This window comes from Uranotaenia lowii, chromosome 1 (genome assembly GCF_029784155.1).
Source record: "Uranotaenia lowii strain MFRU-FL chromosome 1, ASM2978415v1, whole genome shotgun sequence".
NCBI lineage: Eukaryota > Metazoa > Arthropoda > Insecta > Diptera > Culicidae > Uranotaenia > Uranotaenia lowii.
The window spans coordinates 72,400,972-72,412,459 of record NC_073691.1 but is presented as its reverse complement, the minus strand read 5'-3'; the positions used below and the strand labels follow the sequence as shown (position 1 = coordinate 72,412,459).

Genomic DNA, 11,488 nt, shown 5'->3' with positions numbered 1-11,488 from the left:
AAATTGCATCCATTCTTTAAACTGAGAAATTCTGGGGGATCTGGAACCAACTTCTGCGGAAACTAACTTCGTTGAAACCATTTGAGACGAGCCGATGCCTTGCACCGACAAAAACGTTGGGGTTTCATGGAACTTAAGTCGTCGAGAGAATTCACGTGTCATTAAACAATGCTGAGAACACGAATCTAGCAGCGCACGTGCCAGAAGTGTATTTCCAAAACGATCCTTGACTCGTATCATCGCCGTGGACAGTAAAATATTACGAGACGGTGTAAACGGAAGTGCTACGTAATTCTGACTTGTGGTGGCTTGTGCGTTGTCTGGATTTGTGTTTGTGTTGTGTGAGTGGGTTTGTGCATGCTGTGTAGTGGTGTGCGCATGCTGTACTGGTCTTGAGTTGTGTTGTTGCTGTTGATTCATTGGCTGCGGTTGCGGTTGAAACGGTATTTGTTGCGCCGAACGCGTTTGACTCTGCTGTCGGTATTGTGCCGAAAACTGCGGCTGTGGAACGGAGGATCTAGAATGTAACATACTGTGGTGCTTCTGCTGACAATGATGGCAAGAACCTCGTTCACAATTTCGGTAGAAGTGGCCTGGCATCAAACAATTCCGACACAACTTGTTTCGAATGGCAGCATCCATTCGCTCGGGAACCTTCATCCGTTGAAATTTGCCACACTGGAACGGTGAGTGCCATGGATCTGCACAGAACGGACAACGTGAAACTGATCTGATGGTTGTATTACAAACTGTTGATCTCGTCTGACGGGCTTCGGATGGTGGATTTCTTGCAGAGGTGATTGATTGGAGAACAGAGCAGTGACCTTGCAAGAACAGAAGCAGCTCATCGTACGTTGGGACCTCCTTAGACCCGTAATGCGTCTCCCATTGGCGCAATGTTGCAGAATCTAGTCTAGAACACAACATGTAGACTAATATTGTGCTCCAAGACTCCGTTGGCTCTCCGATTTTCTGTAACATCATCAAGTTTTTCTCAAACTCGCTGATGAGGAAGTTCAGACCGTCATAATTCTCCTTTTTAAGCGGTTCGAGGGCGAAAAGAGCGTCGAGATGAGCCTTCACAATCAGCTTCTTATTTTCATAACGAACTTGCAAAGTTTTCCAGGCGACGTCGTAGTTTGCCTCTGAAAGCTCAATGTTGTTGATTTCCTTAAGTGCATCACCCTGTAGAGAGGAACGAAGGTATGTAAACTTATCCATTGACGTCAGATGCTCGTTGTCATGGATAAGGCTTCGAAAGGAATCCCGGAATGTAATCCACTCTCTTATTTTTCCACTGAAGGACGGCAAACGTATCTCTGGCAGCTTTACTCTTGAAGTATTCCCTGACGCAGACTGACTCTGACTGTTGCTGGTTGTGTTCACACCTAAGGCATCCTTATCACCTTGGAGTCTAAGGAGGTCACCTCGGATGGCGAAGTATCGGTCATCGAATTGCTGTAGAACCTTGTCGTTTTCCTCTTCACGTTGCTTGGCAATCTCTCCTTTGACTTCGCTGTCAGCATCTTTCTGTTCTTTCTCATCCGCTTCATCCAGCAAAAGTTCAATTTTGCTCCGTATTTCAAAAAACTCACTGTACACAGTATCAATCACATGCAATCTCGAACTTAATTGACACCGATCACTATCAATCTGATAGGTTTGGATGAATCTATCCGTACCATCAAAAATGACATATAACTGCCGTTCACGTTTTAGCAAAGCCTTCAGCGTACTTTTAGACATTGCTACACTTTTAAATATCTGACACTGCACCAAATATGTTACACTGTACTAATTTTTCACTGACCGAATAATCAACTCGACGTTCCACAGTACCGCGACGAAAAACTGACAACTGGCAACCCTATTGACAGCAGCGAGGGGGAGGCAACCGATAGAGAACAGCAAAGTGAAATTATGCGGCGAAATCCTAGACCAATAACAGCGTACAAGGCTCACACCACATGCAACAAACCAAGACTTACTCACATGCAAAATCTTTATTTTTTCTACTCAGGTAGGCCACATGCATCAAGCCACCAATCGTACACTTTACCAAACTCGTTTGATTAAAAACTTCTCCTGATCCGTTGTTAACAGCTGATCCAATTAATCACTCCAAACCATACAGCATTTATATGCAGCAGCAACCGCGATGGCGTTTCAGCGTCGTCTCTCCTGGGGCAGCGATGGCGAATACGGCGTCGAAAATGGTTCACACAATCCGTGAACAATAGCGCTTTCGATCCAACAATCGGCAATCCACGGGGCTTCCACAAATGTCCTTAATTCGGCTTCGAAGGACCAAAATATTCTTACATGAACTTTGCACCGGTTCGGACACTTAGAAACTCGCGGATTCGAAATAAAACACTAAATTACTTCGATTTAGCTTCGCGGCGGTTTATTATTGCGGAGGGTTTTGATTCGACGGTGGTTTAATTTGGACTGTGTTGCTGCTTGCTGCTGCTGTTTCAGTCAGCTGTTTTCGGCAACATAAACTAATACCAACGCAACTGCAGAACTGTCACGCCGTGCGATGTTTTTCGCTGGGGGTGCTCAAGCATTTTAACTTGTCGATATTTTCGCTATCTTTCTCTAACAACTTTGATGGAGGGAATCAAGCGATAATGCTTTCAATTTTACACTCAAGGCTCCATCGATCAACTTTTATTTTGATTTTAGCATTAAATATCTGTACAAAACTATCCTAAAAGTTTGGTTTGATTCAAAACATCATAAGAAAATTGGCATGACATTTCCGGTGTTGCAATAATTTGTTCACCCTTTATCAGAGATCCTAGATGACTTCCCCGAGGCACTCCCGAGGTAATTTTGAAAGATGTCGAGTAAACCAGTCGCATGAAAGCAGTTCGGCCTACGGGATACGAGGTTTTCCAATCGCAGAGCCAGCCAGGAAAACCCAATCGTCGCAATTTTTCAACAGTCAAATCATGCGGTACCTTGTCGAAAGCCTTACTGAGATCATCATACACTGCATCAACTTGTTTACGTTTATCTAGCCTGTCAACTAATTTCGATACGTACGTCATGAGTTTGGTGGTCGTCGATCTGCGTTTCATGAACTCATGTTGATCTTCAGAAGATATTGTATGTCGCATAATAAGGAGAGGAGAAAAAAGAAGAAACAGTAGAGCGGAAAGAGGAGGGAAAGAAGCGAAAATGTGCATTAGCGGAAGAAAAGAATAATATTCGGCCGGTCGATTGATCAATACTTCGTTACTTAGTAAGTATTTAAATCAAAATTTAAATTTTTGATACAAAACATTGCAAACCTATTTGAATGCTAAACCTGTTTTTATGCTGGTCATTCGGAATCGAAAACGTGTATTTACCTACCACGAAACCGCAAAAACATGCAATAATCTAGTTCCGCAAAATTTAACGACCAATTAATGATGTCGTTCAGCCGAAGTAAAGTGCAAACCAAACACCATCATCATCAGCGTCGTGACCATGCAACAAGTCGCAAACGTTTTTCTATTTCATTTTAGCGAGGCATCGGCAAATGTCCTTCCAAAGTGTGCCCTGGACGTGCAGTTGTAGCCCTGAGCACGGCGGTCGATGGCTACCGCACACCGTCGTCCGAGGACGTTTGTCGTAATCCGCTAATTAATGAGGGTGATGACCAGTGAACCATGTTCCGTCTACCTCTCCATTTGCTTTGCTTCGATGCAGGAGGTTCTTTGTCCATTCCACGCTGCTGTGTTCCTAACACATTGTCGTGGCCACGCTGCTGGGTTGCTGCTGTAGGATCACAAGAGGCTCTCGGCATGAGCGTTCCGTGTGTAATTAGTCTCCTCCAACCACGTGGCTTCCGGGATATCCGGGAGCTAGGCCAACCATCGACCAAGTCCTGCTTTCAGCAAAGGTCGGCTCGGCTGTTAGCAGTGCATATGTTGGTTTAAGAGTGATTTTTTCGTACCTCATTACCACACCACACCTCCTGAACCGTTATTTTTCCTTGCAGGAAGCTAGAAGGCAGAAAAACCAACAACGGCAATGATGTGCTCATTTTCCGGTTGAACTTTCACTGCCCACACGTCATAAATTATCACCTAAAGGGAAGTGGTAGATCTGGAAAGTCGTCCGTCGTTTTGTCCACACATCCTGTCAGCAGCAGATTTGGGAGCCCAGAAAAGCTGAGTGAAAACGCACTTCTGGATATGTTGAAGAATATGGGTATCTGTATTAGTGTTTTCTTCATGGGTCTAGTTTATACAATAATCGGACCTTTAAAATTAGATCCAAACCGAGGAAAAACCTGAAAACCCCACTTTTAAAGCTAACAAATCACTACCAACATGAGAGAAGGGTAGAAAACTCAATAACAAAATACGTTTTCAGTGTATTGTGGTAGCAATATAAGCTCTTTTTGAAACAAAAAGCTATTTTTAATGTCCCATTAGCAGGGCGGCCAGCGTACCTAGAAAACCGGGAATTGAAGGTAGTAACGAAAAAACCAAGAAATGTAATGTACACACTTCCCGAGCAGACTTTGATGCCCAAAGTGATAGCAAACTGAGATCATTATAAGCTGTTAAGAGCAAACTGATAGCATCTTTTGTTGTTAAATTTTCGACGAGAGCAAAATAAGGCATAATTAAGGTATTATAAAATTTTATTTTACAGCAAGCTAAGATCACATGTAGGTATCAACAGCAAAAACAGGCATAACTAAGTTGTCCATTTTTTTTAAATAAAATACTAATCTGACACCTTAATAAATGATAGCAACGAATAACTAAATAAGGCAAAAATAAATGCTGTTAAATTTCGGAAAATTTACAGATTAGATATTACAAAATGGTAATTTCAAACCTTATGTGATGGAATATCTAGTTTGGGTCGTTTTTATCCGAAGAAAAAATAAAGAAACAGATATGTAATAGTCCATGATTTTTCATTCATAACAAAGTTGTTTTATATTCTACTTATACTAACATTTCTCGCAGATATAACGACTGCGGCTGTAGCAGTTTTTGCGCCCTACTATCAGCCTACATTGACCTTAAAAATTTTCTCGTCTTCGGTTTTTTTTTGCTCACTTTCTTCTACTTACTGTGTGTACCTAAGTATTTGACACTATTATGACACAATGCAGTTTTCTGTGAATTTTCTTTCAAACTATTATTTGATTCTACACCTCCCGATTTCCTGTGTTCAAATAAAGACTGCTTCACTGAAGTTATCTCCGGCAGATATGTTAGGGTCCCTGGGATATGAAGCTGAATGTCGGTGTATTCTATAGTCGAAAAAAAAGTCTCATGAACAAATTGAACATAGATTCTAAAACCCTGTAGGCTATCAAAAACAGCTGAAAGTGGAGAAAGTACTTACTAGTCTTTTCTATCCGTTTCATTTTTCCAAACCGTGATAAATGTTCTTCTTTTGAAAATAGTGCAGTTTTCATCGTTGGCGAGAGTCCGATTTGCGAGCCGTTGCTGGGGCTGGGGATCGAAGGTTTATAGTTACGCTGAGACTGCCAGTTTATTTTTATTTTCGGCGAGTCATCCAAGTCTTGAAACTTGTTGAAAGTTCCGTGTTGCTGAAATTTGACTGGTTGAAAAAATATATGCAACTAAGTAATTTAAAAAATCACCTGATTATCTTGAGGGTAGTGCTCGGCGGCAATTTCCAAGCGATGAGATGTTCGATGCCAAATGCGCCAACCAACATCAAGCAACAGAACGGACCTATCAACATTTACCAGCAACTCAGCTCCGGACCGATTCAGCGTTCCCGATCTGCACGTTAATCCCTAGTATAAGCTTAAAAATTACCACCAATGGTTTCCCGGGTGCAGAATCCAAGTTCATAAACAATTTTCTTCTTCTTCTTCGTTTTGGTCGCTATCACGTCAGTTTTGACGATAGCGGGGAAAGGCACAGCAGTGTTGCTATATTGCCAGCGATAGCTAAACAATTTTCGATCGGACTTGATTGGCAAAATGATCACACCACAACACAAAACAAAAAAGAAAAAGGACCGAATCAAAACAAGGATTTCTGCGCGCACGCTCTTTTTTTTAAACTCAAAATTAAGTATGACCGAGGTTCAAAACATAGTTCGATTCTATAAACTTAAAGTTAAGTACCCTTTTTTCCTCCTTGCGATGGATCAAAACGGAGTTCGAACTGCGAACTCAAAATTGATCCCTTTTTTTCCTTCGGTGAAGGATCAAAGCTGAGTTCGACCTTATGAACTAAAAATTGAACTCTCTTTGTTGGACTGAAAACACTTAGCGAGTTCAGTCCGAACCGGAACAGCAACCAACGAACACGTCGCAAAATTATGTCGTTCCGGAACAATTACCGGAAGACTATGAAGGAACTTCATAATGGAATGCATGTTCACCGTGTCAGCGTAAAATTCTGTCCGTCATTGTCATCGTATGGTGAGCGGCTTGGAATGTCCGGAAACTTCCGGATGTTGTTTACTTCCCGTGGGAAGTAACATCCGGAAGTTTTCTTTGACCGGGAATGTCAAAACTTTCCACCGCTCTGTAATTGCAATGCAATGTACCGGAACAGCAACATCCGGGTACAACAAATTTTAATCATCCTTTAATTCCCTGAAAATCAGCTACCCTCGAAAAAAAGGATAAATCCGAGTTCGGCTGCCGAACTTAGTATTGAGTATGCCTATCAGAACTTAGTTTTGCTATTGCCCAGTCAAACTCAAAGTTGAGGGAAGCCACCGAAGTGCTGTTTTGAGCCAAAACTACTTAATTTTGAGTTTAAAAAAAAGAGCGTGCGGCTCGCTCATTTTGACGTTTCTTCTTAAGACTTCTAACTGGGATGCCAGGCGCTCTACATTTTCTACTTTAAGCCTCTTTAAGCAATTGAAAATCCTGTACAATGCGCGATAGATTGAACGACCTTTTTTTTCTATGAATCTGTAAAATAAATAACAATCCTGTAATACTGCAGCACATAACATGTAACGAAAAGGTGCATGGTATTTGCCGTAATTTTACTGGTCAAAAATAAATAACGTGACGGAGTTATGCACGTAGTGTAAATCAAGGTGTGTACATACAATAGGTGTTACCGAATATCGAATTCCCGATTCAGCCATTTTGGCTATTCAGGCTATGCAACTATGTGGAACTCATGAAGTTTGTTTACCAACAAACCACAGAAATGCTGATCAAATTATCTTATGATCGTAAAAAAACTCATTGAGAGCCCCGCTCACTCCTCGCCCACTTACTGTGAAAGTCGGAGAACCTCGTGTATCAAAAAACCTTGGTGCAAATCAATTATTTTCAGAGCGTCTAGCATCCCGGAAGGAATTAGAAAAAGAAACGTCAAAATATTTTGTTATTCTGTTTTGTTGTTGTGTGTCTCGGAATTGGCCGCGGTTTTTTTGTTTTGTGTCGAAGCAGCTCTTGCAGTTGCTTCGTAAAAATCCGGTTAAAATCGTAGCGGCATCCGGGGAGGTTAGGTGGATTATGATTTTAGAACGCAGACCAGAAATTGCGTTCGCTGCAACGCGTAAACGGTGTACAAAAACAGTGCAATTAAAGTATCGAAATTTTCTTTATTCATTGGCTGCTAGTTGTCGGTCGATAGTTCAATGGCGGCGGCAAATCATCATAAACTCCGGGGTTCTGCATCTGAAAGCCGTTTTGTTAGATTTCTTGGAATGTATAAAGCGCAAACAACGGGAGCTAAACGATTTTCTCGCTTCGTGAAGGAAACATGTTCCACTGTTTACTGGGGGATAAAGGTGAGTTTCCTTTTCTCATTTTTCACTTTTTTTGTGGCGAGTTTCCTAACGAAAAACATTTCTAGATCTTCCATATTGTTTGTCCTAAGAGCCGCTATTTGTACCTGAAGGATAAATGTTCTAATGCGGAAGACGACAACGAAACCAAGATTACGAAGAAATTGGCAGAACAACAAATGATTTGATTTCTTAAGAAGAATGAGAATGTCATTAAGATTTTGCTGATTCCAACAACAATGGCATCGTCAACTCCACCTTCTATGAAGATCTGTTTCCAGTTTATACGATTATCAACGAGCAGATCAACTTGAGGAGATTTGAGACGGTTGCATCGCGAACAATTTGCAGGTAATTAACGAACACTAGAAAACCAAAGAGAACTCACTATTTTAGGGAAGTTATTCCGAGCATTCTTTTGGCAGATTTCGCTGTCACGCCCTAAGTGTCAAAATTTCCTCTCATTTTGCTAGGTAGCGTACTGCCAAATTTCGCTTGTTCTAAGGCATAAACGAAACCTCGTTTTTCGTAAGTTTTGAGAGCATATTGATGCCAAATTTTGCATTAAAAATTATTTGAATGATTCCTTATGTTGGCATGATTTTGCTCTCCAAGCTATCGAAAAACGAGGTGTAGTTAAGGTCTCAGTTTTAGCAAAATGAGGCATCACTTTGCTAACCATGTATGAAAATTTATGCTCTCATTTTTGCTGTGTACCACCTTATGTCAAGCAAAATGAGAGCACATTTGACTCTCAGGGCGTGATAGCAAAATTTGCTATAATTTTGCCATAAAAGTCTGCTCGGGTTAATCTTTTCTCCTGTGGTCGGGACGAATTCGTCCTATATTTTCATCATCTGAAAATACAGGTCGATTTCAGAACAGCAAACCAGCTCAGGAAACAACTGTCAAATTGTCATGTAGGCTCGCAATGGCATTCTCCTGTGATTTGAAGGAATTACTATCCTGTAGTTTCAGGACTATGTTTTATGTTAACATTGAAATTCGAATTGAATAATGCAGAAAATTTCAAAACTTGTTATTATTTTAAGTTAAGTTAAGTTAATAAGGAGTGTATTCGAACAAAATTTTTTGGGCAGGATCGGAAAAAAACTCGAGAAAAGTCCCAGTAGAAAACCCGAAAAAGGAAATCAACTATTCGACCAATTAAACCAATGCTAAAGCCGCTTTAGTACCCAAAGTTGAACATAAATTTAATCAACCATTGATCGATGATGATCTTCAGTTTTTGATACGACAGAAAATCATTCGTCGACACCAATATTAACGAACTAGATATCCTTATTTGAAAATTATTTGTGGCGACCTTAAAAAAGAGATCAAACGTCGTTTGAATTTTATTTGTAACGAAAATTTTGCAAAAGCAATAGAGGACATTAAATCCTACTCAAAGCCATTTCTCGCGTGAGCTTTCATAACATCGTATGCAACATTCTAAGAATTCACAGAAAACTGCTGCAAAAGTTTTCAAAACAACTTTAAAATTTGTATCTGACATAAAGACTATGTTGTCTAGGCTACAAATATTCTACATGGAAAAAAGTTGCGACTATTTTACGTTAGTTTTTGTATTTTTTGTGATAAAACTGTTTGTTTACATTTTGATTCATACGAGTAATGAAAGCTCAAGCGAGATTTTGGGAATTAACTAAAATTTTGAAAAAGCCCCAGAAGCCAATTCCTACTTTGAAAGATGGAGATAAACTTTTTTTAACAAACGTAGAAAAACCTCAAAAATTATCCCAACAATTTGAGTCTGCTCATGATTTTAATTTAAACGTTGTTAGTCCAGTTGATGCTCAAATTTCCCTTCAATTTGAGGATATTCTTTCTAAGCAAAATTTGAAAGTTCTTGCGAGACAAATATTGATGAACTTAAATTGATTTTCAAAACATTCAAAAATATGAAAGCTTCAGGAGAAGATGGGATTTTCTATATTCTTATTAAAAAGTTGCCTGAAAGCAATATGAATTTTTTAGTTAAAATCTTCAAAAAATGTTTTCACTTGGCTTATTTTCCTCATAAAAAGAAAAATGCCAAAGTAACTCCAATTTTGAAACCTAGAAAAAGTGCTTCAGAGCCTTCAAGTAATCGACCAATTAGTTTGCTTCCTTCTTTAAGTAAACTATTCGAGAGAGTTATTTTGAATAGAATGATGATTCACATTAATCAGAATTCTATTTTCCCTGATGAACAATTTGGTTTTCGTCATGTTCATTCTTCTACACATCAACTTTTGAGTGTAACTAATATGAATAATATGGTTATTCAACTGGTGTTGCTCTTCTTGATATTGAAAAAGCTTTTGACAGTGTTTGGCACAAAGGTTTAGTAACCAAATTAGCTCAATTTGATTTTCCTGTATATCTCACCAAAATTGTTCAAAATTATTTGACTAGCCGAACCTTACAAGTAAGCTATCAAAATTCATGCTCTGAAAGGACACCCATTAGAGCTGGTGTCCCTCAGGGCAGTATACTTGGGCCAATTTTATACAATATTTTTACTTCTGATCTTCCTGATGTACCAGAAGGAAACCGTAGAAGATTATTTACTGACGACACTTTGCTTTCAGCCAAAGGTCGAAATTTACGGGTGGTACACAGTAGATTGCAAAAAAATTAAATTCCTTTATGAATTACTTAATACTGTGGAAAATTTCTCCTAACGCTTCTAAAATTCAACTTGTTTTATTTCGCCGTAAGCCAAGAACTGAATTTTTAAACCTAATGAAAATCTTAACTTTTAATGGGGTTTCATTAGAATGGTCTGATCACGTGAAATACTTGGGACTCACACTTGATCGGAATCTTACTTTTGATCAAATAAACAATGTTTAGAATTGAATTTATCAAAGAGTTGAACTGATCATAATTGATTTGAACACTTAATTAACTGTAGTAATATATCGTTAATGTGATAATTAAAAGACTAATAATGGCCTATTTAAAAAAAAGAAAAAGCAATCCTTAGCAATAGAACCTTTTTGCCTTCTTCTTCTTTCTATCGTTGTTGTTCAACTCCAAGTAGGTAATTATCACTTGATTGGAATCAACTTCCTAAATTGATATTTAACCTTCTCGACTTCTTGAAAACGCATCAAGCAACTTCTCGCACGCACTATTTTACCCCTAGCGAGCAACCATTGAAATGCACCCTTTTCTCGCAGTAATGCGTTAGGTCGAGCGAAATGATACTGGAAGGATGCACGCATAAATCAACTCAGCCCGAGCATTGCGTACCTAATTTAAAAGTCGGCACAAACAGCAGAAATAATGCGTAAGGGGAGATGTTTTCTACACATGAAATGCAACAAGTTACGACAACTGCAATCAAAACCACTCGAAAGTGCAAAAATACGTTTATGTTCAACAAACCACTCACTTGTGGGCAACGCCTCTTGACATTTCCCCCATTCTGATTTTTCTCGGCTGAAAAAATTGTGCCAATTTAACTAACGACTCAGAATCTTAAATGGTAATTTCTCGGTATTGTTTCAATCCTGCATTGCAAGGAACAAGACTTTAAATTTGTAATCTTGAGAGACGAGGAAAAAAATATAAACTGCATAAATAGAAAACGGAATCTAATCAAAAACTCAATCTCACGTCCCCTAATCATAAGGATTTTTATTCCTCTTTTTTAGCTTTAGTCGTACTCATTTCGGTGCCTCTGTCTTATACCCAGTTGACATTGTGGATATTTTTTTCT

The 11,488-nt window shown here is 39.3% G+C and overlaps 1 protein-coding gene across 1 annotated transcript; it reads right to left on the bottom strand.

Annotated features, from left to right (window-relative positions):
* Positions 1–259: 259 nt before the first annotated feature.
* Positions 260–1,746, bottom strand: LOC129761031 (uncharacterized). Its single transcript, XM_055758729.1, has 2 exons — positions 567–1,746; positions 260–501 (listed from the first exon to the last, which is right to left on the bottom strand). Exons 1-2 carry the CDS (start codon positions 1,744–1,746, stop codon positions 260–262), a joined length of 1,422 nt encoding a protein of 473 aa, XP_055614704.1.
* Between the last annotated feature and the right edge of the window lie 9,742 nt (positions 1,747–11,488).

What these genes read in the sequence shown, in the direction of transcription:
- LOC129761031 (XM_055758729.1), bottom strand. Translation starts at nt 1,746, where the DNA reads ATGTCTAAAAGTACGCTGAAGGCTTTGCTAAAACGTGAACGGCAGTTA. An exon ending in CTACCGAAATTGTGAACGAG is followed by an intron (nt 502 to 566) that starts GTTCTTGCCATC and finishes TCCGTTCCACAG; the next exon opens with CCGCAGTTTTCGGCACAATA.